The sequence below is a fragment of the Sus scrofa genome, chromosome 2, assembly GCF_054392235.1.
Source record: "Sus scrofa isolate SSC_HxYL_T2T_F1_AM1 chromosome 2, Sscrofa_HxYL_maternal_Yorkshire_Landrace_v2.0, whole genome shotgun sequence".
Taxonomy (NCBI): domain Eukaryota; kingdom Metazoa; phylum Chordata; class Mammalia; order Artiodactyla; family Suidae; genus Sus; species Sus scrofa.
Window position 1 is genome coordinate 71401364 of NC_139384.1, and position 26527 is coordinate 71427890.

The 26527-nt window shown below is 52.3% G+C and overlaps 1 protein-coding gene across 11 annotated transcripts in view; it reads left to right on the plus strand.

The window, feature by feature from the left end:
• The window catches only part of BRD4 (bromodomain containing 4), a 94761-nt gene extending 69505 nt beyond the window's left edge, over positions 1-25256 (plus strand). For 4 of the 11 annotated variants that reach the window (XM_021079673.2, XM_013991076.3, XM_085009424.1 and 1 more), the window contains 12 exons: positions 4176-4385; positions 4958-5157; positions 5503-5798; positions 6858-6968; positions 16601-16653; positions 16779-17163; positions 17779-18378; positions 22018-22392; positions 22528-22658; positions 22800-23005; positions 23089-23329; positions 23663-25256. In XM_021079673.2, the coding sequence (XP_020935332.2) occupies positions 4176-4385; positions 4958-5157; positions 5503-5798; positions 6858-6968; positions 16601-16653; positions 16779-17163; positions 17779-18378; positions 22018-22392; positions 22528-22658; positions 22800-23005; positions 23089-23329; positions 23663-23731 (2877 nt within the window). In that variant the 3' untranslated portion in view covers positions 23732-25256. 11 annotated transcript variants of the gene reach the window in all.
• Positions 25257-26527: the final 1271 nt, after the last annotated feature.

A 26527-nucleotide genomic window follows, 5' to 3' on the forward strand; every position in this document is an offset into this window, starting at 1 on the left:
TTCTGACTCCAGATACTAGGCTGGATAGGAAAAGATCCTTGCCCTTGAGGGGGGTCCACTTTAGGTGGGACAGGGGACAATGCCCAGTGAGCCACTCAGCGCAGGACTGCCTCTGTCCCCAGCTTCTTTGTCCACTGTAGGATGGGTCTCCATGCTACTGAAAGTAACATTGCCAGAAAGTGGGTGGCAGTATCTTTAGCAGAATTGATGTGGTAGGCCCTCTATGTGAGCTTCTCCTCTAGAAGGCAGGTCCTGTATTTGTAGCATTTCAGACTTTGTTTTTCTTCTTTCAAAGCTCTCCAGAATCAGCATGGTTTATGCCCACTGGGGAGGAGAGGCAACAGAACCCTAGCCCTTGTTTGCCTTGGTAAGAGGTGTTGGAGCCTACCATCTCTTAATTAGGCTGTTTCCAAGGACTGGGATTTAACCCAGAGAATTATATGGGGAAAGATCCAATTTATATTACTCTCACAGCCTCTAAATTCAGGGCCTTTGGAAATCTACATCCTATCACCTGGCACCTGTGGTCACAAAGACAGCCAGGAACCCCTGGGCTCAGAGTTTCCTTGGGAGTCTGAGAGTTGCTTGAGCTGAGAGGGCTGCCACCCTAGCTGGTAGGCCCAGAGCTACTAGTGGTACTGTCCTCTGCTCTCTGTTCTATTATGAAGTGAGGAGTAATTTAGGAACTTTTGTACCTGTGTGGATTACCAGAGTTTTGTTTTGAGAGAAAGTACAAATTCTTGGTGATAAGCAGTTGTTTTTACAGCAAGGAAAAAATAAATAAACAGAAAAATGTGTTGGGAGAGTTCCTGTCATGGCACAGCGGAAATGAATCCAACTAGGAACAATGAGGTTGTGGGTTCGATCCCTGGCCTCGATCAGTGGGTTAAGGATTCGGCGTTGCCGTGAGCTGTGGTGTAAGTCACAGATGCGGCTCGGATCTGGCGTTGTCGTGGCTCTGGCATAGGCCGGCAGCAACAGCTCCAGTTGGACCCCTAGCCTGGGAACTTCCATATGCTGCTGGTGTGGCCCTAAAAGGACAAAAGACAAAAAAGAAAAAGAAAAATGTGTTGGGGTCCTGCATTAGATCCCAGAGATAAGAAGCCTTTGAGGTGTGTGTAAGAGAGAGGAGGAGAGGAGTTCCCATCGTGGCGCAGTGGTTAATGAATCCGACTAGGAACCAAAAAGTTGTGGGTTCAATCCCTGGCCTCGCTCAGTGGGTTAAGGACCCGGTGTTGCTGTGAGCTGTGGTATAAGTTGCAGACGCGGCTCAGGTCCCACGTTGCAGTGGCTCTGGCGTAGGCCGGTAGCTATAGCTCCAATTAGACCCCTAGCCTGGGAACCTCCACATGCCGCGGGAAGTGACCCTAGAAAAGACAACAAAAAAAAAGGGGGGGAAGAGTGTGTGTGTGCATGTGTATGTATGCATCTGAGTATCCACTTACTGCTGCATCCCCAGCACATGGGACCTAGTGGACCCCCGCAGCCTGCATTTTGCTCCCTGCCTCCAGCCTCTCTGCCCTGGGTATGCCAGGTATGGCAGAACCTCACAGCAGTATCCAAACATGGCAAAAGAAGGGCCAGCCCGGCAAACCTCCCCCTAAGGTTTCCAGCTACGCTCAGTTGTAGTCTGGTTCGCCTGGGAATCTTCATGCACTGCATTCTCTTAATACCTGAACATGTCTGTTTCACTAAAGGAGGAGAGCAGGGAATTTTCTCCTTCAATCTGGGGAAGCCCAGAGTAGATGGTCCTGGTCAGCATTTTAGTGAGAGGAGATGCTTACGCTGAAACCAGTGTTCTCTCTATTGTCAAGAAGTGTGACCGCCCAGATTCTTAGAGTGCGGTGGAGGTAATATCACACCAGACAGAGGAGATGGGTTCCCCTTGAGGCACTGATGGCCCTAGCACAGAAGGCCTGAGCCCCTGCTCCCCTGGTGGGTGCTGGTTATTGGTGTTCATTTCTCTCTGCCTCTTGAGATAGTTGTCCTGGCTGTATCACATTCGATTTTACCATCCTTTTGCCTGGCTACATGCCTCTTTGACCTCTCTGTCTTTCATACCTTCTTCCCAGGTTCTGCTGCTGCTGTTGTTGTGCCCCTCTCATTCTTACGTCTCAGGTTCCCCAAAGGCTCTTTGCCACCCTTTGCTGTTTCTACTTTAGCACTCAGAGTTCTTAAAGGTATTTGTGTTTGTCCTTTGAGGGAGCACATCATTCCTATCTACCACAGAGCAGGCATGAGACTGTCTTTGCCACTCGAAAAGGTCTTCTGCGGTAGTCCTTGGCTTACTGGCACACAGGCCCAAGTGTGTTTCCCAGGATGTCCCCGCACTGGGGCAGGAGCAGGTGGGAGATAAAGGTCATTCATCTGGACACAACCAGGAAGCCGGCAGCCTTTCGTCTTATACTCCTTGCTGTCTTGGGGCCTTGGGAGGGCAAGGACCAGAAGCAGCTAGGGAGTGAGGGGAGGCCTGAGGGTGGGTGCCTTGCCATTTCCGTAATAGTCACAGCCTGTAGGGGAGGAGCAAGGATGTCTGTGGCAAGGGTAGCACTGTCTGGCATCTGGCAGAGGAGGCTAGATTCAGATGAGTGACACGACACAGCTTCCACTTGGTAAAGGGTCGCCTCCTAGCAGCACCAAGTTCTTGGTCCTGCTTAACACCTCCTCCCTTCCTTGGATCCTGATGCCCTGATACCTTCTTAGACACATTTCTCTAACAGCAAGCGTGGTTCTTGCAGATGCTTATGTGTGTTAGGAACCTGAGCCTGCCCATATCCACGATGTTGTAGGCAGAGGGTCTTGCTCATCTGGTATGAAGCCTTCCTCTCCCTGGCATCCTGAGCAGTGATGGTCTCTGGTAATCCCTCCTGTTTGTCTTCTCTGTTGCCCTCAGATCTGCTCATTTATTTCTGAAATAAATTAGAAAGTTACTGACCTTCTAGTACTTAATTTCAAAACCACCAAGATAGCAGAGGGTGGGCTCTGTCAAATACACCTGTTTCTAATAGCAGCCTTGGAACTCGACCACATGGCCTTTCTGGACTGTGCTGTTCTCTCAGGCATCGACTCACAATTGAGAAAGGCCCCTTCTATCATGTGATTTGCCATGTTGACTGACTTATTCCAGGCTTAAAGCAGGTCTCAGAATCCTGCTGGGAAGCCAGCCCTGTTCCTTCCACTGCTCTCCTCACTCCTAAATCATCACTGGATTTTTGGTGATGGAGCCCTTGGGATGGGGAGGGACCTGTCAACTAGTTAGCAAGGCAACACACAGCTGAACCTCCAGGTACCCAGGAAGGGTTGCTGCCCCCTAGGTTTTGTTACCCACACAACTCCATCAGATTTCTGAATCTCAAAATTGGAAGGTCAGCATCTCCTGGGATGGAATCCTGTACTCAGTCAGCCCAGGATCTCTGCTCAGGTTGCTTGCACCTCACAAGGCTGGCTCTCTCTCATAGCCTGTCTCCTCAATGCCCCTTATTTCTTCTATACATTTCTCACATTGCTTGATGTACCTTGAAGATGCCCCAGCCAGTGACATGGCTCTTCTCAATTATATGCCAGCCGCAGCAAGGACTTGATCTCCTCACTGAGCCGTGAGCTTTGTGTGGGACACACTCTCACTTCCAGGCCTTTGTTCCCTCTGCCTGGAATTGTAAAACTGCAGGCCCCAACCTGTTCACTGTTGTGTCCTGGTGCTTGGCCTAGCATCCAGAAGACTCCCTGGAGATGAGCTGACTGAATGAGCAGTGACCTAACAGGAGCCTCAGAGCACTCTTTCTGTGGGTCCTATCTGGGCCTGCCATTGTCAAGGATCCCCAGACTGCTATCCTCTTTGGGCCTGGCTATCTCCTGTGATGTGGGTCATGTGTCCTTACCTGGGCTGTGTCTCCCAGGGAATGGGTACCAAGCCATGTCAGGAGCACCTTTCTCTTCGAAGAGATTTGTGTGAGGAGTATTAGAAGAGCAGCCGGGGGGCGGTGGGGGGTGGCAGGAAGGGGCTCACCATTGGCCCAGCCCTTTTTGAACCTCGCTCTTGCTTCCTGTTGAGTCAACTCCAGCAGCCAGTGATAGTGTGGTGATGCTGGGCTGTGGTCCAGGTGCCCCCAGCCCATGTGCTTGCATACCCAGCAGCCTTCATGGGCATGGCTTCTTCCTACCATCCCCCTCTCCAGGATGTGTTTGAGATGCGCTTTGCCAAGATGCCAGACGAGCCCGAAGAGCCTGTAGTGGCTGTGTCCTCCCCAGCGGTGCCACCACCCACCAAGGTCGTGGCCCCACCCTCATCCAGTGACAGCAGCAGTGATAGCTCCTCAGACAGTGACAGCTCCACTGATGACTCCGAGGAGGAACGAGCCCAACGACTGGCTGAGCTCCAGGAGCAGGTGAGGACACCTGCTCCATTTTCACCCTCTCCTCTTTTCTAATTCATGGTCCAGGGATAGGTACCTCACTAGAGGTCTCCATGTGATGTCCTTGGCATTGAATTCCAGCAAAAGCAGAATTCCCACTGGTCCCCCTTGTGCTGGGCCAAATGCATATCGATCATACTTACATGTAAACTGTGTATGGGGGTGGGATGACATGGCCATTCTCTCGGCAGCGGCGAAGCTTCTGAATTATTCTCGTGTCTAGAAGGAAGCCAAGCCACTATGACTGTCTTTCCTGGGCCTTCCTATATGCTCCTCTCCCTTAAAGCTGGCCATTAGGCCACATTTGTTTATGCACTTTTGCTCAACCTCTTTAGAAGAGAACCAGGATTGCCATGGGGCTTGAGTAGCTCCTGTGTTCACAGTCTCTGTTGAGCATGGGCACTTTGGAAATCTGGGTGAGACAACAGGTCATGGAGCTGAGGGCCAGCCCTCACCCTCTGCCTCCTTCATTGTAGAACCCCAGTGCTAAGGATCCATGCAGAGATCAGGGTGATAGGTGGGTGTCTTGCCTGTCTTCTCCACAGCTCAAAGCCGTGCACGAGCAGCTTGCAGCCCTTTCACAGCCCCAGCAGAACAAACCAAAGAAAAAGGAGAAAGACAAAAAGGAAAAGAAAAAAGAAAAGCACAAAAAGAAAGAGGAGGTGGAGGAGAATAAGAAAAGCAAAGCCAAGGAACTTCCTCCCAAAAAGACCAAGAAAAATAATAGCAGCAACAGCAACACAAGGTCTGTGGGCCACCCCTGCTCCCAAGAATGCCAGGTGGGGACTCCTGATGGTAGGGGGAGGCTGCCTCTCTTCCCTTTTCTCTGGGATGGACCTTTGAGGGAGGAAGGATATCTCAGGTAGCATGGTGTGGACAGCAAAGACAAGCTGCAACAGCCCCTGGCTTACCCTTTGCAGTCTCAGCTGCACCCGTGTGCTCCCAGAAAGGTATTGCTGGCATCCCTTGCTTTCTGTGAAGACCAGCTGGGTGGGGATGTGGAAGCCTCCCCAAGCCCCAGATGGAGGGATGGGTGCCCAGCTTTCCCCAGGGGCCCATTCCTAATAGTGTCTGCATCACCCCTTCATAGCAAGAAGGAGCCAGCACCCTTGAAGAACAAGCCCCCTCCTGCATATGAGTCGGAAGAAGAGGACAAGTGCAAGCCCATGTCGTATGAGGAAAAGCGACAGCTTAGCTTGGACATCAACAAGCTCCCTGGCGAAAAGCTGGGCCGCGTGGTGCACATCATTCAGTCTCGAGAGCCCTCGCTCAAGAACTCCAACCCTGATGAGATTGAGATTGACTTTGAGACCCTGAAGCCATCTACTCTGCGTGAACTGGAGCGCTATGTCACCTCCTGTTTACGGAAGAAAAGGAAACCTCAAGGTGCCCTTTGGCCCCCTGGGGGGGGGGTGTTCCTAGTGCTCAGCAGTCGTGCCAAGCTGCCACCCTTGCACCTCTGTTGGTGAGCTGCCCAATTCCACTGCCCCACCACCCCACTGGCACCTTCAGTTAACTTTGCCTTCCAGTCTCAGCCCTCTTCTTCCATAGGCTCCCCCACCATTATAAAATCTGTGTTCTCAGTGTAAAAACTGCTGAAGTGTTGTGACGTCACGCTCAACCATGAGCTGTTGGTGTCTTTCTCAGCCTCTGCTGGGTGGCCGTCTTGGATCCACCTGCACCTCGATGTCCTAAGCCTTGTTCTAAGCAGCAGCAGTTTTCATCTTCTGCTGCCTGCCACTGAGTATTCCCCAAAAGCCACCCTCCCCTACTTCTTTGAGATCTCTTTGTTGGGGGCCATGGCTAGGAGGAAAGACATTAAGTCGCTACTGCACTTGCCTACTGTCTTCTCTACCTCACTGTGATCTCCTGTCTACAAATCTTCCAAGCAGCTCTTTTGTATCAGTGCCTTGTCTTGGCTCACAGCTTTTGTCTTAAGATGAGTACAACTTAGGATCCACATCAGGGTTTTGCACACAGCCTTCATTCCAACGCAGGCTGACTTTTGGGGTCCTTTGGCCCCTCTCTCTCTGGCACGTTGCCAGTGGCACTAGCCTCAGTCTGCACACTGAGGTGCTAGGATATCCCTTGGGGCTCTTTCCTTGTCTTGCTTTGTCTCCCTCATGTTCCCTTTAGATCATCTCTCCTCACTGCCAGAGAAGTAACAAGAGAGCATAAGCCCATCAGTTCCTTATATTAATCCTGCCCTGGTCTCTTAATCCTCAGTGAGTCCTGCAGAGGGGTATTTTGAGAGGTTGGAAGGGCCTTGAAAGTCCAGTTTAAGTCAAGGTTTTGACTGGCAAGTGTGGTAGGGCTAGTAGCTTACCATTGGGAAGTGTGGGACTGGTCAGGGTCTGGAACAATTGCAGCTGGCCATTTGGAGCATCCCTCTGGCTTGTGGGATTCTGGGCATTGCTTGACTCTGTCCCTGTTGCTTTATTGCAGCTGAGAAAGTTGACGTGATTGCTGGCTCCTCCAAGATGAAGGGCTTCTCATCCTCAGAGTCAGAAAGCACCAGCGAGTCCAGCTCCTCTGACAGCGAAGACTCTGAAACAGGTTAGGTGTCATTAACTTGGAGTCTAGTTGCACTCCTGCCTGTGCTCAGTCTTGCATCCAGGCTGCTAGAGACCAGAGATGGTAGTCATGAGAACCTGCTGGGCCCTCCCATCTACCTGGCCATCATGTTAACCTCTAACAGAGGAGGGAGGATGTGGGTGGATAGCCCTGCACTTTGTACCCCCATGGCCTGGGTTGCGGGGAGGACAGGTGGGCCAGGGGTATTGGCACTGCAGAGCCCTGGAAAACAAAGTAGGGGCAGATGATGGAATTAACCTTGATGTGACCTGGCAGGCTTCACAATCTTCCGTGTCACAGTTGCATGCAGCACAGCCCTTCCAGGTGATGTGCTTTGGCAGGTGTGGAACAGTCTGCTTTTAGCCCTGCTGTCCCCAGGGCTTGGGGCACTGCCACCTCCGCAGAGTGTGCTTACTGCTGCCTTGGCTGCTCCTAACTGCACGCACTTAGACTTGCGTGTCCAGTACCTCTAACAGTTCTTTTCTCCATGCTCCATGGGCCTGCACGCGTACCCCCTGGTGTGCCTGAGCAACAGCTTCGACATGGGAGGTAGAAGCAGGTGGAGATGCTGAGTGCTGTGTGGTGGGGAAGGGGACCTTTCCTCCAAATAAAGCTTTCCTGATTATTCTCAGGGGAGTAGATGCTCAGATTGCCCAGAGGAGAGACTAGGGAAGAAGCCTGGTGACCAGCTTTGTTCTGTGAGGCAAAATTGGCCTTCTCTGTCTGGGCAAGCAAGGTTGTCCCTGGGCAGGCCCAGCTCCATCAGTTCAGCAGGCAGGCTGCAGTGTGCATATTCACAGTGGGAAACATGTTTGGGCAATGAAGACTCCTGGCATTTTTTTTCATGTACCTATCCCATCTCTGATATTTTATTCTTACTGAAAATAAACAATAAGCTCCACTTAAGGGAGTTCCCCTATGGCGCATCAGGTTAAGGATCCAGCATTGTCACTTCAAGCGGCTCCAGTCCTTGACTTGGGAACTTGCCCATGCTGCGGGCACGGCTGAAGAAAACCCAAAACAACAAAACAAAAAGTGAAAAGAAAAATAAACATTAAAAAACAGTATGTTCCACTTAATCTTTTCACATAAATAATGTGACCTGGTGATGCGAAGAAAGTTTGAGGATCACTTAGAGCAGTTGGAAAGAGCGGTGCTGCTCTGGTGTGTGGGTCCACAGGTCCTTGTGTGGGCTCAACCCAGCTCTGTCCAGGGAAGCTGAGGATAAGAAGGCCTCTGGGCCTTGTCCCTGTTCCTCTTCCCCTTTATAAATAAGGACACCAAACTTCCCAAATGAGTGGGGGGCTCACCATGAGGTGGATAAGGGCTTCTCTGGGATGCCAAATGCTCATTTTTTTGGGTCAGAGTGATAAATTCTTTAAGTATGTTCTGTAAATTGTATGCAGAGACTGCTGTGGGTAGTTTGCTGGCTGCCTTTGTCTCCATCCTTCACCTTTTTTCTTCCTCACTAGGACCCACTTCCATTGCTTTTATTAAAAAAAAAAAAAAAAATCAGTTCCACTCATGGCTCAGCGGAAACTAATCTGACTAGTATCCGTGAGGATGCAGGTTCTACCCATGGCTTCTGTGGGTTAAGGATCCAGCATTGCCATGAGCTGTGGTGTAGGTCGAAGATGCGTCTCAGATCTGGCATTGCTGTGACTGTGGCGTAGGCCAGCAGGTACAGCTCGGATTCAACCCCTAGCCTGAGAAACCTCCATGTGCTGCGAGTGCAGCGCTAAAAAGACCACACACACAAAAAAAATCAGCTGACCAGCAGGGGGTGCTGCACCCCTGCACTTGCTCAAGCAGAGCTGGTCCCAGGCCAGGGCCCACCACCCTCAGCAGGGTGAATGGCCATGTTCTTGGATCCAATTAGCATTCCTGATGGCTGCTAACTTCTCTTTTTCATTGCCTGCCAGGACTTGGGTTTGCTTTTGCCTCTGGAGTTTTGTACCTCCTGAGTTTTTTATCGAGCTTCTCCTACCAGGTTTCGCAGCCTTTTTTCCTAAGATCTGAGCAACCAAAAAAAACCCCCAAAGTTGAAATTGGCAAAGGACCTGATTGTCAAAAGAACGTGGCTTGGTCCCGTCCAGTGTGGCACCTTACAGGGTTATGATCATCACATCCTGATGTCTCAATTGCAAACTGTGACTGTGGCCTTTGTCCTTGGCCCCTGAGCTTTTCAGGGTACATTTGCAGTAACACTCCTATGCTTCTGAGTGCCCTACATGCTGCCTGCTGTGGAGCGACCATAACAGCATTTCTAACAGGTCTTTGCTGCTGCCGAGATTTTTTTTTTTCACATTTTTCCCCCTTTTAAAGAAATGGAAAGATTGTGCAACAAGTAATCTGAGAGTCCTGGGAACAGCTGTCCTGGCGGGAAAGAGGGCGAGATTTACAGTCTTGGAGCCGCCAGCCTACAGGCTCCCAGGCTCCAGAAATCCAGCCCTGGCGGCTCCCTTGGCTGCACTAGCTCCTTTTCCTTCCCAGGCATTCTCCCCACCTTGGGTTTTTTGAGGCTCTCCTTGGTTTTTGTGGTCCTGACTTTTCCTTTGCCATCCATGTGCGCTGGAGAGCTCTGTCTGGGCCAGCTGAGAGCTTTTACCCACACTATAGGTTTGTGCCCTGCAGCTCAGACAGTTCAGGTGCCAAAGTGGGAGCCTGTGCCCCATTTCCACTGAATGTAGCAATCTGCTGTCCCGTTCTGCACAGGAAACTGCAGTTGCTCTCAAGGCATCTCCTCCAGCAGCTGCTCTTGCTGGGACCAGTTCTAGGTGGTTCTGCCTTGGGGGGATGGGGCTTGGCGGGGGGCATTGAAGGTGTTTCTCTTGGTCTTTGGGGGCTTGTTTTGCTCTCCTTGTTCTTATTCTCCATTTGGATTAGAGCTGAAATTCCTATAAGGGCCTATTTTGTCTTTTCTGCCAACACAGCCTAAAGACATGAATCACCAAAAGAATAGAGGCACTAAATTGGGGCTAAGGTAGTGGTACACAGACTCCTCTCTGGCCACTGTCCATAGGCAAGGATGCCACCAACTTGTTAGAACATGGGCAGGTCCTTGGGCTGAAGCAGTGGTCTGCAGACTAGGGCGGGGGGGTGTTTCTTTTCCCAACTCTGCCTCAGACCACCATGTATTCTTCCTCCTGCCCAGTAGCATGCAGCACTGTTGGCCAGTCCCATCACATCTTCTGAACCCAGCTGTTACTTGGGTCGTAGTCTTCCATTGGGCTTTGATCCTAGCTAAATTTTGGATCTACTTGAAGGTTCAGTATTTGAATGGGGGTTGCTGGTACTAGTGCCACCATCCCACTGCTGCTGAGCCATCTTAAGCTTTCACCCCATCACATTGCTGATGTCTGACTCTTCCAAAATGCTACCCACAGGTCTTTTGGGGGCCAGGGGTGGACACACACAGCTCCTGTCCCTCTCAGGAGTGGCCCTAGCCTGGGCTGGGACCAGGAGTTCAGGGAAGTATGGGGTTATTCTCTTGGACTTGGTCCTAGTCTTCTAGTTGCAGAGGGAGTGCACTCCATCTATTTTTGTCTCCTGGTTTCCTTTTCCCAGGATCGGAGCATGTGGGTGTTTCTTAATAGCTCCAGGGGGAAAAGGAATGCTTGATGTTTTGGAAAGATTTGAGCTGGAAAGTGCAGACAGAGGCCGTGGGGCATTCTTCCCAGACAACCAGCCTCAGCTTCCGATCCCCGGGGTCTTGGGAGGACTTGATTCCATTCCCAATTTGGGGCCTGCTGCTGCTGTTCCAAGGGTGTGACAGTTGCTCTTGGGAAGGGGGTAAGTCCCCTGGCAGGGGTTGGGGTGAGAAGAGAACTGGAGGGACACAGCCTAGCTGGTCTGCCTGCACCGCCAGGTAACCCCTCACCACTCACAGGGGTTGTAGCTGGAGGGAATCTGGTGCTCATGGGTGAAGGCAAGCCTTGTGGAATGTGCCCTGAATGAGAGGCCATCTGGTGAGCGGGTTTTTCCCATACACACCCTTGGAGTCCATGGGAGTGCAGTGTTGGTTGCATCCTCTCCAACAGAAGGTCTGCTTTGCTATGTGGTTGGAAACAAGCCCCATGCCCCTTCCCCAGTCAAGAGGAGCTGCAGAAAAAAGAAAGGACAACTTTCTTCCTGAACTTGTTTTTATTTTTTGTTCTACTCAACAGTTTATGTAACCAGCTCCTCTTTTTATAATTTTCTGTGTTTGTTTTTTGGGGTCTGAAGGAATGCAGGTGAGGCTGTAAGCTAGAGGTCCTGCACTCCAGAGCCCCTTTCTTGAGGTTTCTTATCTCCACCAAGCCCTGAGGAAAAGTCAGCATCACCTCTCTGAGATAGACATGGTGCAGAAAAGCAGACTCTGGGAGGATAATCTCAGCATCAGTGGATGCCAAATGGGCCTGACACACCAGTTCTTCAGAAGTGATGGCAAGAAGGATAGACAGGGGAGCCTCTTAGGTGCAAAGACCAGAAAAGAAGGCACCAGCCTGCACTTGGCACACATGGAACTCATTAGAAGCAGTTCTGTCTAGAAGCATAAACAGGCTCAGGCAGTTCTGGAGCTATTTACGCCTGCTGGATCCGAGGCTCTTCCAAGGGGAAGGTGGGTCTGTCCCCACCCACAGCTGTTTAGGCAGGGGGCGGAACTCCTAGTCTGCGGTGCTGTTCTCTGAGCCCTGACAGCAAGCAGGGAAGAGGAGGCTGACTCAGTCTGTGGTTCTTCTGTTCTTATGACTTGAATGGTACATTCCACACCATTTCTCTCACACTGGTTTCTCTCTTCCTCTATGTAGGTCCTGCCTAATCATTGGACACGGACTCTTAATAAAACGGTCTTCAGTTCCAGATTCCTTCCCAGCAAGCTATAGCTTAAGTCCATTTTCTTCCGTGAAAGGGACAGGACTCCATCAAGTTATGGAATTCCTCAGAGCCCTGGGCCTGTCCCCTGGGGTGGATTAGTCATGCCCAGCAGCTCACGCCTAGTCCCGCCTCCGGGAAGGCTGCCTGCCTGGCTGTTCACCCGGGCCTCCTGTGTAAAGACTGCCTGGCGGTCCTGCCCAGCCTCCCTGGTCGTCTGGGATCCTTTGGTGGGGTGGCATCTCCCAAAGGGTGATGACAGTCCCCCTGCACACACATACATGTGGTGCTGCTCTGTGTGCAAGGACCCATCACAAATATGTTTTCTCTCTTCACCCCTCCGTCTTTTTCTGGGACTCTGGATCCTAACTGCTTCTCTCCTGGACCTTGCAATGATACTAGCCCAGGGAAGATCTCACTCAGCCTAAGGAAGAACACCCTGATATCTAGAGCTTTCCGAAGTGAGAAATGGGGTTTTAGAGACGAGGCCAGCTGGGCCGCAAGGCTCACTGGGGCTGACCCCCAGTAAACCTTTGCTCTGGTGGCCCATGAGGCTCCATTAGCTGGATCCTGTCATCAGCCACAGCTGACCCACAGTTCCCCTGCAGTCTTTCTTCTGTTTTCATTGTTCCTGTTGTTGTCTGTTGGGCATTTTCCCAACTTCTTTTGGCCTCTTCTCCTAAAGTCACATAGGGAAAGTACCTCCTAGGCTGCCTCCCCATTCCTCCCAGGTAATTAGAAGCAGGCTACAGTGGGCAGGAGTTGCCAGGCCATCAGTGATGGGTATCCTGGGAGTAGTGGCCATGCAGCCAGCTGACCTGGCTCCTGTAGCCCATCATCCCTTTCCCCAGTGGAGTTGGGATCTGGGCCTAGTGTGAAAGAAAGGGCTCTCAAAACCCACAATAGCAGATCAGTCACTATGGGCGGCAGAGCCTTTGAGGCCTGTTCTGTGCACATCTCTGAGGTGCATTGCCAGTGCAAGTACCCTCCTAAATGATGGCAACCACTGGGAGTGTGGCAGGTCAGGGTGGCCACATCATCCAAGCCCTCTGAGAGGTACTGAATATGTGTTTTGGGGGGAGTTTTTTGGGGTTTTTGTTTTTTTTTTTTTCCTACTCTCTCTCTCTCTCTCTCTCTCCCTCCCTCCCTCCCTCCCTCCCTCCCTCCCTCTCTCTCTCTCTCTCTCTCTCTCTCTCTCTCTCTCTCTCTCTCTCTCTCAAAATAAGTATTGGCCCTTTTTTGGTCATGAATCCAGCATCTCAGCAGAAAATTGCCTGACATGAAAAGTCCCCTAAGAAATAGCATCTGCGTTTCAAAGAGCTTTTTTGTTTTAAGTGTAGTTTGTGTGTACTTCTTTAAAGCCTAGCTGTCTCCTGGCATCTTGGAGTCTGCTTTCTTTTGAAGCTAGAAGCAGCCTTGAGGAGGTGCAGCTGGCCACCACCTGTGCAGAAACCCTGGCACTCCTCTCAGCTCCTTAAGGCCTTGGGCCCAAGCAGCTCTAACTTCCCTAGACTGGCCTTGGCCTTGGGTTCTAGATTCAGCCTTCCCAGAGCCTCCAGGGCCCTGCAGTGATACTTAAAAGTTCCTAGGCTGCTCCCTGGTCCTCTGTCCTGTTAGCTTCCAGTCAAACTCCATTTGCCAAACAAATTATTTTGAGCTGCCCTTTGGCCTGTGTTTTATGGGTTCCCAGTACAGCTCGGCCTGTCTAGGGCCAGGGGGCTTTATGCCTAGAGATTCCCACAGGACAGTTGGGAAGCCGCTGGCATTGTCTTTCTGGGAAGATTCTGCTGTCTTGGAACAGATGGCAGGCTAGATTCCCACAGTGTTGGCCTGTGTGCTGCCCCACCCCTTCCCACTCGTGCACATGAGCTATAGCCACAGGCCAGCTGTCATGTGTGGTCATCGCACCCTTACTGTCCAGGGATCCCATCCCTCTTGCCTATGGGGCTTCCATCTGGCAGAGAACTTGATCTCTAGACCTGACTGCCATCTATGCCCAGTGTCCCAGGAACAGAACAGAGAGAGCAGAAGCCCGTTCACTCCTTGATGGCAGCCTCCAGCATGCGGGCAGTGGGAGGTGCCAGCTGGGCCTGAGGAGTTGCTGTAGGAGGAGTGGGAGGCCCAGGCAACTCCTAGTGCTGAAGCTCTCAGTTGGTTCAGTTGAGGGGCTCTGCAACTCTGCCCTTACCTTCTATCCTGTCTCCTTCCCTTGAGTTGGGTGGGGGAGTGGGGAGGAATCAGTGTTTTAATCAGATTTTACAAAAAAACGTTTTCTTTGTACAATTACCATCCTATGTAAAGATGAAATTTGTGTTGAGTTCAAGATTTTCATGGAATAAAGATAACACAGTACTTGAGGCCATCTTCATGTAACCCTTTCTAGAGAGTTTTGTGTGGGGGTGTCTTGGGGTTGGTGTGTTGTGAAATTGTGCATTTCCTGTCTTGTCTCCCTACCAGTAACTCCAACACAAGGCTCGGTGAACCAGTGAACCAAGATGTGGCTTGGTTCAAGTGAACCAAATGTGGCTGTCCCAAACAGGCTCCAGCATCCTTTGGTCTGCACTGCTGGTCCCTTTGGTCCTCTGGTCCTGGGGTCTGCTATATACCTCCCACCTTCTTTCCCATTCAGGCCTGCCCTGCCCAGCACTTCTCTGAAGCCTTGGAATAGTACATACTCCCAGTGACCTTTCTAAGGCAGCTGAAATCCACTCACTCCATAGATTCTCAGGGCCACATCACATTTTGCCTCTACTAGTTCCCATGTGGGCCTCTCCTCATGGCTGTGGGGAGTTTGGGCTCAGAGCCACTGGCCCTCTTTTATGGTAGAAAAAAGTGTTTTTTCCCCTGACCCTGCCTAGCCTTCTCTGCATAGCACAATGTCCTGTCCTGATCAGACTTTACCCATTGGCCCACTTCCTACCCCAGCCCCCCAAAGGTGCACAAGCAGCTGCCCCCAGCCTCTCCTGAACAGCAGTTTCTGTTACCGGAATCCATACTGAGAAAGGATCTGGGCCTGGAGAGATGCCCTGGCCTCTCCCACTCCCTTGGCTCAGCATCCTCTCTCTACCATGCTTTACCCCTATGTATATAGGGTCCCCTTGGTCCTGGGCCTCCGGCCTGTGTAGTCCAGTGTTCCTACTCTGTCCTGCGGCCCTCATCTTGCAGATCACCCACACGGCTCCCTTTTGTATGTGTGAACCACAAGAGTGTCCTCACCAGGTTTCATATGTGACCCAGAGTCCTGAGCCCTATATCCTGGCATATCTAGTGTCTGGGTTTGGGGCTGGGCCTACAGTTCCCTTGTCCCAGGTGTCCCCAGTTGCTGCCATTTGTGTGAGGACATATGTCAGTAGCTGCTGAGGTCTGTGTCATTGTCTTGTCTCTTGCATGAAATGGTGAGCTCTTGCAGGGCAAAAGGCCCCTTCTGATCACTTTTGGTCGTATGCTGCACCCTGAGACCATGCACCTCACAGAAGCTTAGCACGGTCCTCCATGAAGCAGCTACCAGCAAAGGTAGCCCCCACTTTGGGCAAAAGCATGTGTCCTCCAACACCAGCATCAAGAGCCATCACCCTGGCAGGGAGCCCAGGGGATGCCAGGCCAAGCCATGAGGTGCCTGTCAGTGACAGGGATCCGAAAGGCAACATAGGTCCCACCTCCCACCTGGTGGTTAGTGACTTCATCATCTCCTAACTCTTTAGCACTATTTGGGCTTCTGGGCCTACTTTCCCTTTCTCCCTCTCCAAGGTTTGCACCCAGCAGTGACACCCAGCTGACAGAAGTTCACTAGCATAAACCTCTGGAGTGGGAGCAGAGGGGATCATGTTGGTTCTTGTGCACTCCTCACAGAGACAGGCACACACCACACGTTCGTAGCAACAAGTTATCTGCTCCTGAGGAGCTGGGACACATACTGCTTTCTCCCTGCAGCACATTGACTGCATCCCAACACAGGGACTTTTCTGAGGCACCCGTCTCCTAAGAGGAAGGGGAGTCTGGCCAGAGGTTTCCTTTACTAGTTATGACATTGAGCACCTCCCCCATTTGCTCCTGGTTGTCCAGGGAGGTTGCCTGGCTGACCTGCCTGCTTCCGTCTCTCCCTCTGCAAAGTGCGATACACTGTGTCCTTCTCCCTTGTCAGCACTCTCCTTACCTGTCCCGCAGCTATGTGGCCAGGCCTTGGCCCATGCTGGCAACAGTGGTCTCTCTCACCCCAACTCAAATCTCTGCTTCCCCTGGGAGAGTAGGAAGGAGCGAGCTTCAGAAGGTGGTGCCCTTGGAGGCCACTGAATTGTTAACTTTTTAGCTGTGTGACCTGGGGCAAGTCCCTTAACTTCTCCGAGCCTCATTTTGCTAAGCTGTCAGATGGACATTGACATGGTTCCAAGGCAAAGCCAGTTGGGGTGCAATTGTTCAGGTCACTCTAGACTAGGCCTCTGACCCACAAGGAGATCTCATAGCTCAGCTCCCAATGCATTCGGTATCTTCTTTTAGTAGAGCTAGTGGTTTGGAGCTTGGCAGGGAAGCTTTTTGGGCATGGTCCCTGCTAGGAAAAGGCGGCAGGCAAATGGGTAGGTGACACCTCACAAGTCTTTCCCTTCCCTGTGACCAACTCCCATTCCATACAGAACCCAGTCACCTTCCCTGTCACTGTCACTGGTCCTTCTCCTGAATTCACCCTCTGTTCTCTCCTTGCTCTGCATTCAAGGCCAACTCCCAGTCTTCCCTATAGCCTTACCACCTTCTCTTTTCCTCCACAGAGATGGCTCCGAAGTCAAAAAAGAAGGGGCACCCTGGGAGGGAGCAGAAGAAGGTATGTGGTTTCTGGGTGTCCTTTGGCAGGTGAGCAGTAGCCACCTGCCTCTGTAGGCGCTGGGGGGACCTTGTGTCTGATCCAGGCTGGGTCGCCCTGCCTGATGTCAGTCTGTCTGTCTGCAGCACCATCACCACCACCATCAGCAGATGCAGCAGGCCCCGGCCCCCATGCCCCAGCAGCCCCCGCCGCCTCCCCAGCAGCCCCCACCGCCGCCGCCGCCGCAGCAGCAGCAGCAGCAGCAGCAACAGCAGCCCCCACCCCCGCCTCCCCCACCGTCCATGCCACAGCAGGCAGCCTCTGCAATGAAGTCCTCGCCTCCGCCCTTCATCGCCGCGCAGGTGCCTGTCCTGGAACCCCAACTCCCAGGCAGCGTGTTCGACCCCATTGGTCACTTCACCCAGCCCATCTTGCACCTGCCGCAGCCTGAGCTGCCCCCTCACCTGCCCCAGCCTCCCGAGCACAGCACTCCGCCTCATCTTAACCAGCACTCGGTGGTCTCTCCTCCAGGTGAGCTACAACCATGCTTACCAAGGTGTTGGGAGGGCCCCTTCCCACCCTGGTCTTACCCACTGCTGGGGCACTTTGCATAACCTGTAGAATTCCTCTTAACTTACCCTCAGTTGTCTTCTCTCTAAGAGGAAGTCAGCAGCTTCTCAGAGCCATCATGGAAATTACACAAGAGACCCCAGGCCAGACCTTGCACAGAAAGTTAGTGCCACAGAAGATACTGATTCGTATCTTCTGCTAGGCTAGGCATAGTGTGAGTTGGAGAAAGATGTGATCCCTCTGTGGCTTCTCGTCCGGGATAGAGGGTTTGAAGGGCACACATACTGTAGAGCACATAACTGTAGGAATAAGGGAGGACTTGTCCCGCAGAGCAGTTGGAAGGAAGGGAGGAAGGTTGGAGGTGTGGAGGAGTGTAGGGCATGAGGGTGCAGGTGAGAGGCCCGATTCTATAGATCTCTCTGAACACTGTTCTTATACTGCAGTTGGGGGAAGCCAAGGAGGGTGGGGGGAGGTTTCCAGTTGAAGGAGGCAAGTAGGAGATGAGAATGAGAGGAAGATTGGACTGGGAGCCACTGGGCATGTGAGCCTCACTGCCCCGCTGTTGTGTCATTCCAGCTTTGCACAATGCGCTGCCTCAGCAGCCATCACGGCCCAGTAACCGAGCTGCCGCCCTGCCCCCCAAGACTGCCCGTCCCCCAGCTGTATCACCTGCCCTGGCCCAGCCACCCTTGATCCCACAACCCCCCATGGCTCAGCCCCCCCAAGTGCTACTGCAGGAGGATGAAGATCCACCTGCTCCACCCCTCACCTCCATGCAGATGCAGCTCTATTTGCAGCAGCTGCAGAAGGTGCAGCCCCCCACACCACTACTCCCTTCCGTGAAGGTGCAGTCCCAGCCCCCGCCCCCTCTGCCACCCCCTCCTCACCCCTCTGTGCAGCAGCAGCTACAGCAGCAGCAGCAGCAGCAGCCACCTCCCCCACCACCCCAGCCACAGCCACCACCCCAGCAGCAGCACCAGCCACCGCCACGGCCCGTGCATATGCAGCCCATGCAGTTCCCTACCCATATCCAGCAGCCCCCACCTCCCCCAGGCCAGCAGCCTCCTCACCCACCCACGGGCCAGCAGCCACCTCCGCCGCAGCCTGCCAAGCCTCAGCAAGTCATCCAACATCACCCTTCACCCCGGCACCACAAGTCAGACCCCTACTCAACTGGTAAGTGTACCACCACCCTGCCCCTGCTCCAGGGAGGCTCGCCCTAGGCCCAAGGTTTTGTCTTTTGAGAAACCAGTTGGGTCAGTTTTGTGCTGCAAGCTGAGGTGGACTCAGAACTGAACCTCAGAAGCTCTAGGTTGGTTTGAGAGAGAGCCGGAAGGATGCAGTGATACTTCATACAGTGTTTTAATCAGGTGTCCATCTTGCTTGCAAGCTGAGATGACAGGATAAGGTCTCTATTGTCCCTTTTCTTGGATCTCACAGTCAAAAGAGTGTCACAGTACAGAGTTGCGTGGTGGCTCAGCAGAAACAAATCCAACTAGGAAACATGAGGTTGCGGGTTCGATCCCTGGCCTCGCTTTATAAGGATCTGGTGTTGCCGTGAGCTGTGGTGTAGGTTACAGATGTGGCTCGGATCCTGCCTTGCTGTGGCTATGGTATAGGCTGGCAGCTGTAGCTCTGATAAGACCCCTAGCCTGGGAACCTCCATATGCCACAAGTGCGTTCCTAAAAAGCAAAAAAAAAAAAAGTGTTAACACTACAATGAGATTCCTGCTATGTGGGGAAGCCAGGAGCCCAGGGGAGGCACCTGCTCCATTCCTCAGGGTTGGGTCAGGCTTCTTGGAGGAGGTGACCAGAAAATGAGTAGGAGATAGTTTAACAGTGTGGTATGAGGTCTAGGCAGAGCTAAGAACATGTCTGGGCAGTGAGGGCTGTTTGGAAACTTGCAGAAACAGGGGCTCTGCTTTCCATCAACAACAGCATTGGGCAGGCCATGCCCTCTTCCCTTTCGTGAGCGCTTGTTTTTTAGGTGTCTGTGACTGAACCGTTCTGGCCGACCATGATGGAGCAATGTTCTGGTAGATGGTTCTGAGGATTAGAGTTGAGGTTCCAGTACTTGACGTATGTAATCATGCAGCCTGGTTTGGGGGGCGGTGGTAGGGGGCATGTGCAGTGGGCGCCACTTGCAAATTGAACCACAAGGCTGTTGACTTCAGGCTGTGATTGCTCCTAAACCCAGCAAAAGCTGCCAGGTGCCAATCGGATTGTGCACCGAGCTGAGAACAGCTGGCTGTCCTCTCTGGGACGGACCAGTGTTGGTCCCCAGCAGCTATGCAGTTGTGTTTGTTTTCCACTTTTGAGCAAGGTTGAGTTTCCCTGTCGGGACCATTGGTAGGCAGGTGTGAGATGCCTTTGGAAGAGTAAGCACTCAGGACAGAGCAGGTCCCTTCTGGCTCCTGTGCTTCAAGTGTGTCTAGGCCCATCTCCTCCTGAGCTCCTGTGGCCTGGAATGGGTCACAGTGAGTGATGTGCATTGGAGCCCAGCCGGGGGCTTTGAGCCAAAGGACAAGTTGTTGGAGTCTAAGGAAACTTGGCAAAGATTCCTGGGCACCTGGCCAGCTTGCAGGCACTGCCCCAGAGCTACTGGGCTCCCCTCTAGGTGCTGCGAGATAATAAAGCCACCAGCAGGCAGGAGATTCTTACAGGTCATAGTCCTGAGAGCCTGCCATAGCCCAGGTCAGCCTTAACAGATTGCTCCTGAGGGAGCCGTTCCAGACAGGAGGCTGTTGTAGTTACATGTTTATGAATGGTGGCAGGCCCAGACCAGGGCCAGCAAAACCAGCCACACAGAGCTGGGAGCCTGGGCACAGAACAGAGGGGTTCTCATCACCATTTCCAAACAGCTGTTCTGCCTTTTAAGATTAAGAGTCTCCTTGCTCTAAAGAGGGGCAAGGAGGTCCACCACACCTAGGGATATTGTGGTCTGTTCTACGCCCAGGAAAAGGAGTGCCCTGGCCAGAGAACCTGTGGAGGGCCCAAGGGTGTCAGTGCTGTCAGGCAGTAGCTGGAGGCAGTCCTGGAGGAAGTCAGTGGAAAGGCTGGCATGCAGAATCCAGCTTAGGTTGTTCAGGAGCATAGGTGCTGCACTTAGGTGGTTTTGTGTTGGTTTTTTTTGTTTTTGCTTTCCCACCTATGGCAATATAGAAGTTCCCAGGCTAGGGACTGAATATGAGCTGCAGCTGCCAGATCCTTTTACCCACTACACCCAGCCAGGGATTGAACCCGTGCCTCAGAGTGACCCAAGCCACTGCAGTAAGATTCTTATTTTTTTTTTTTTTTTTTTTAATTTTCTTGATGGTTTCCTTTATTTGGCCACATCCATGACATGTGGGAGTTCCCAGGCCAGGGATTGAACCTGTGCCATAGCAGCTACTCAAGCTGCTCTGGTAACAATGCTGGATCCTTAACCCACTGTACCACAGCAGGAACTCCCAAGAGGTGGTTTTTCTTTGTGAGCAAATATAGCTTGTTCCATGCCAGAGCTGACCAACCAGATCAGGGATTTTTTTTTTTTTTTGGCTTTTTAGGGCCACACCTGTGGCATTATGGAGGTTCCCAGGCTAGGGGTCTTATCAGAGCTACAGCTGCGGTCCTGCACCACAGCCACAGCAAGGCAGGATCCGAGTGTGTCTTTGATCTATATCACAGCTCGCAGTAACACTGGATCCTTAACCCACTGAGCAAGGCTAGGGATCGAACCCACAACCTCATGGTTCCTAGTCAGATTCGTTTCTGCTGCGCCACAACAGGAACTCCCGAGATCAAGGATTCTTACAAGAGGGTGTGCACATGCTGGGGTTGAGGTGGTGGAATTGTCCAGGACAGAACTCAGCTCTTCCAGCTTGCTCGGTCCTGAGGTGTTGGCCCACTATGATGTGGGGTTGTTTCCTCAACAGTGGAGTGTAAGTGTCAGGCTAATGTTTTGAGGGGGGTGTCTTTTTAGGGCTGTATCTGCCGCATATGGAGGTTCCCAGGCTAGGCATCTAATCACAGCTGTTGCTGCCAGCCTACACTGCAGCCACAGCAACGCCAGATCCAAGCCATGTCTGCTACCTACACCACAGCTCACAACAATTCCAAATCCTTAACCTACTGAGTAGGGCCAGGGATTAAACCTGCATACTCATGGATGCCAGTCAGATTCATTTCTGTCGAGCCATGATGGGAACTCCCAAAAGTTTGGGTTGATGAGCCCTTCCCAGGGGCTCTTTTCAGGCTCTTACCCTGTGCTGGCTGCCTGGTACCCGCAGCCTTTGATTGGATGAAGGTGGATGGGCTGGCTCACTTTCTCCAAGAACTACTTCAACACCTGTTCTACTAGTTCTGCTGCAATGCAGGCCAGTTGGATCCTTCCTCCTCTTGTGTGGGCTTTGCAGGCTGAGTTGTATTAGGAAGTTTCCTGGGTATCTGGCCCTAGACCCAAAGCGGCTGTCCAGGCAGACAGGCCAAGCCACATGGGGACAGTTGGGAACCATGCTGCCTGCTCTGTGGGGTCATTAACATACCTTGTGTTTAACCCAGGTCATACCGCAGAACCATCTAGAGAGCTTTTAAAAAGTACTCAAGCTCAGTCCCCATCTAGGATCATATATATTTGTACTTTTCAAAGTTTCTTAATGGAAACAGTTACAGTAGTATCAAACACCAGGACTGAGCTCATGGCTCCACAAAGCCCTGCTGCCCACTAAGCACAGGACCAATATACTGGGGGCTCAGCTGTTGTGAGGCTTCCCTTGGGTTGGGATGGCCTGGCCTCTGTATCAGACATACTGATAAGCTCTTTGTCCCCTCTCCTAGGTCACCTCCGTGAAGCCCCCTCTCCGCTTATGATACATTCCCCCCAGATGCCACAGTTCCAGAGCCTGACCCACCAGTCACCACCCCAGCAAAATGTCCAGCCTAAGAAGCAGGTAAAGGGCAGGGCTGGGCCACAGCCCCCAGAAACAGGCACGGGCCGGATCCAGGGGCACCTCTCCGCCTCACCGGCCACCATACCTGTGCCATCCCAGGAGCTGCGTGCGGCCTCTGTGGTCCAGCCCCAGCCCCTGGTGGTGGTGAAGGAGGAGAAGATCCACTCACCCATCATCCGCAGTGAACCCTTCAGCCCCTCGCTGCGGCCGGAGCCCCCCAAGCACCCGGAGAGCATCAAGGCCCCCGTCCATCTGCCCCAGCGTGAGTGCCCTCTTCACCCCCAGCCAAGTTTGAGGTCCCCAGGCCTGCATTGGATATGAGCTTTCTGTGGGCCAGTCAGCCGTGCCCCACTGTCGGGGGGTCTGGGCCCAGGCCCATGGACTATTTGTGTTCCAGGGCCTGAGATGAAGCCCGTGGATGTTGGGAGGCCCGTGATTCGGCCCCCTGAGCAGAATGCACCCCCACCAGGGGCCCCTGACAAGGACAAACAGAAACAGGAGCCGAAGACACCAGTTGCACCCAAAAAGGTAGGAGCAGAGGATTCATGAGTGTTCCTCACCCCCCACCCCAGGGAGATGCCTTGTTATGAGTGTCCTTGGACTTTGGGCCTCTTTGGAGGAGCCTGAGCAGAGTCCCTCACCAGTCCCTATGGTCTCTCTGCCTCGCAGGATCTAAAAATCAAGAACATGGGCTCCTGGGCTAGCCTGGTGCAGAAGCATCCCACCACCCCGTCCTCCACAGCCAAGTCATCAAGCGACAGCTTTGAGCAGTTCCGCCGGGCGGCCCGGGAAAAGGAGGAGCGTGAGAAGGCCCTGAAGGCACAAGCTGAGCATGCAGAGAAGGAGAAGGAACGGCTTCGGCAGGAGCGCATGAGGTGGGTGAGGGCTCTTGGCTGGTGCAGGGGCTCCCAGAGCTCACAGTGGTCCCCATCCTGACAAGAAACCCTGCTCTGCTCAGGAGCCGAGAGGATGAGGATGCACTGGAGCAGGCCAGGCGAGCCCACGAGGAGGCCCGCCGGCGCCAGGAGCAGCAGCAGCAGCAGCAACGACAGGAGCAGCAGCAGCAGCAACAACAACAGGCTGCTGCTGTAGCTGCTGCCGCCGCCCCCCAGGCCCGGAGCTCCCAGCCCCAGTCCATGTTGGACCAGCAGAGGGAGTTGGCCCGAAAGCAGGAGCAGGAGCGAAGGCGCCGGGAAGCGGTGAGTTGGTGGGTCTCTGATGGGAACCACTGGGCAGGTCCATCCACCCTTGAGGAGTTGAGAAAAGGGACCCTGAATCCAGAGAGGGCAGGGGGCGTTCACATTCTAAGAGGTGGGGTGCAAGCAGAGAACTATTGGGTGGGTAGTCAGAACAGGACTTCTTGTCTGCACCATGTTGGCATCTAGGCTTCAGAGGTGCTCAGGCCCAGTGCTAGGAGGTTCTGGAGTGTAGGCCCTGAGAAAATAGCCAATGCTGATGGATGGGGATGGGGGTTTGGAGCCACAGCAAAGACAGGGCACCAAGTTTCACTCCCTCCCTTCTCTCTTCTCCAGATGGCAGCTACCATTGACATGAATTTCCAGAGTGATCTATTGTCAATATTTGAAGAAAATCTTTTCTGAGAGCACCTAGGTGATTTCTGACTTTGATTTTCTGGCAAAACGTTGACTCTCCATAGTGTTAGGGGCAGTGGTGGAGGCAGTAGCAGCGGCAAGGGGGTGTCTCCTGGCCTGGCCCTCCTGCATGCTACGCCTGGGGCAGGCCTGATAGGCAGCTGAGGATCGCAGAGCCTGTCTGCCTTACAGCCAGCCGGACGTCCCGCTACCCGCCACCCGCCACAGGACGTCGGCTCAGAGCACACCTCACTATGGGCAAGTGCCGGCCAGACCCAAGCCTGAGTCCCCGCGTGTGGGGCAGAGGCCCTTCTCTCCGCCAAATGTCTACACAGTATACACAGGACATCGTTGCTGCCACCACCGTGACTGGTTGACTGTCCCCAAGAACGTGACGTTTGTGACGTCCTGCCTGCCAGGAGTCCTTCCCCACACCCCAGCTGCTCCTGCCCACACCCAGGAGACCAGGGCAGGCCTGCAAGAGCTGGAAGTGGTGAGGGCTCTGGCCTACCCCCTTGCTGGCACTGACTTTGCCTTGAACAGACCCCACCCCTCCCCTCCCCTCCCCTCCCCCCACAAGCCTTTAATCGAGAGCCGCTCTCTGTAAGTGTTCGCTTCTGCAAAAGGGAATAGTGCCGTGGAGGTGTGTGTGTGTCCATGGCAATCTGGAGCGAGGTGACTGTCACACGCGCGTGTGTGGGCCGGCCTCGCCCGGCGAGTGAGGCCACCAACCAAAGTCAGTTCCTTCCCACCTGTGTTTCTGGGTTTTTGTGTTTTTTTTTTGTTTTATTTTTTTTCCTATATATATATTTTTTGTTGGATTCTATTTTATTTTTAATTCTCTCTTCTCCAGACACAATGGCACTGCTTATCTCAAAAATGGTGTGATCGTCTCCTCATTAAGCGGCGGCTGCCACCGCGCTGTGGGTAGTGTGTGACCGTGGCTGTACTGTGTAGTGAAACATAGTTGGCATATCTTTGTTTGAAGTTTGTTGGTGACTCCACCAAACTGGTGTAAAAAAAAAAACTCAAAAAAAAAACCTCAAAAAAAAAAGCCCCACAAAAAAAAAAAAAAAAAAACACACAAAAAAACCTGCTATATTTTACTGTTTCAAACTTTACTAGTCTATTTTTAATTATAAAACCAGAAATGCATTTTCTTTTACCTTTTTTCTCTCCCCCCCCCAATTTGTTGGCTTCTTTGTTTTTTAATATCAAATATGTTGAGTTTTTTTTTTTTTAAACCAGGAAAGGAAGGGCCAAGGGGCCATAGGCAATAGGCCACCCTGAAGCAGAGGCTCCCTGCCTCATGCCTGCCCCTACCAACTGGCTGCCCCTTCCCCCACTGTTTTTTTTAATTTTATAATTGGAGCCCTTGGTGAGGTTACGTGTGCCATGAAAACCCACTCTACACCACGACGCTGGTGCCTCAGTGTTGGCCAAACTCTGGAGTCACTGACTGGTTTGACTTTCATACAGTGAATATGCATTTGGTCTGTACTGATCATGGAATAAACACATCTCTCTTTTTTAATGCTGGCGTCTCCCTGACATTTCTTTGTGAACTACCTATTGCCAAGGCTAGGCCCATGGGCGCCCCCCAGACCACCTCTGTACAAGAACTATCACGAGGGACCAGGAGCTGTTTCCCCAAGCCGAAGATGTGATTGGGATCCCTGGTACCCATTCTTCCTGTGGACCTTGGCCTAGGTTGGTGACATGCATCAGCAGAACCTGGCCAAACTTCAGACAGTATTCTTCCCCTTAACCCTTCCTCCATCCTGGTCCCCTGCTCACCAGAGGACTTGAGCCGCTTCTCCCACTTTCTGCCTCTACCAAACTCTTCCCTTCATTTAAGCTCAGGGTTAACCAGATATTCTTAAATAAGTGTACGTACCCCCAAATAGGATCTTCCACCCACCCCACCCCAACCCAAGCACACACGCACATACATTCCTGCCTGCAAAAGCCTATTAGGTGGGCATCTTGCTGGCCTGCCTGTGTGCTCACCTGTACACACAAACACCCCAGCCACAGGGCAAGGGCAGTACCCAAGAGTGGCCTCCAGGATGTAAGTTGAAAGTATATCATTTATACTTATGCAAAGACACAAAGTGATTGGAACATTTCCAGCACTGTTTATTAACCCACATTCCCCCTTTATTTTTCGACCAGAAAGGACCTTTATTGTCTTGTGTTTGGGATCTGCCAAACCTCCTAGCTGATGGTATAGTTCAAGGCTTTCAGCCAGAGACATGCCCCACCCCTGCTATGCACTCCTCCCTTCCCTCCCACAACACTTCCTCATAAGCCAGTGCTGCTTCAAGTGTAACTTACATTTTGGTTCCTTGGGGTTTCTTCCATCTCATCCCACTTCTCATTTTTGTTCCATGTTTTGTTCAGAACCTTACCCAGGCCAAGTCTGACTGTTCAGCTGGAGAAATGGTTTTGTCTGCACCTTCCTTCTAAAGATTTAACTGCCATGGCCCTCTCCACACCTCCCTGATGGGTGTTTCTCTGAGTTGTAATTAGAACTTGGATCTACTATTTAATTTCTCTGGCCATTTCCCAATCCCTCCCACAGTACTAGAAATCTTAGTTCTATACAAGAGTAAGAGGTGTGTACAAGCCCCTACTGTACTGTATGCACGGATTGCTTGGCCAATAATTATGTCAGTGAATCTGAGACTTGTATTAAACACTTTAGACATTTGTAGAAGGAAATTCGTAGACTTTTCACTTATTTACTAAAGGGTTTGTTTTTTGGGGGGTTTGGTTTTTTTTGGGGGGGGTTGTGCAGTCCTC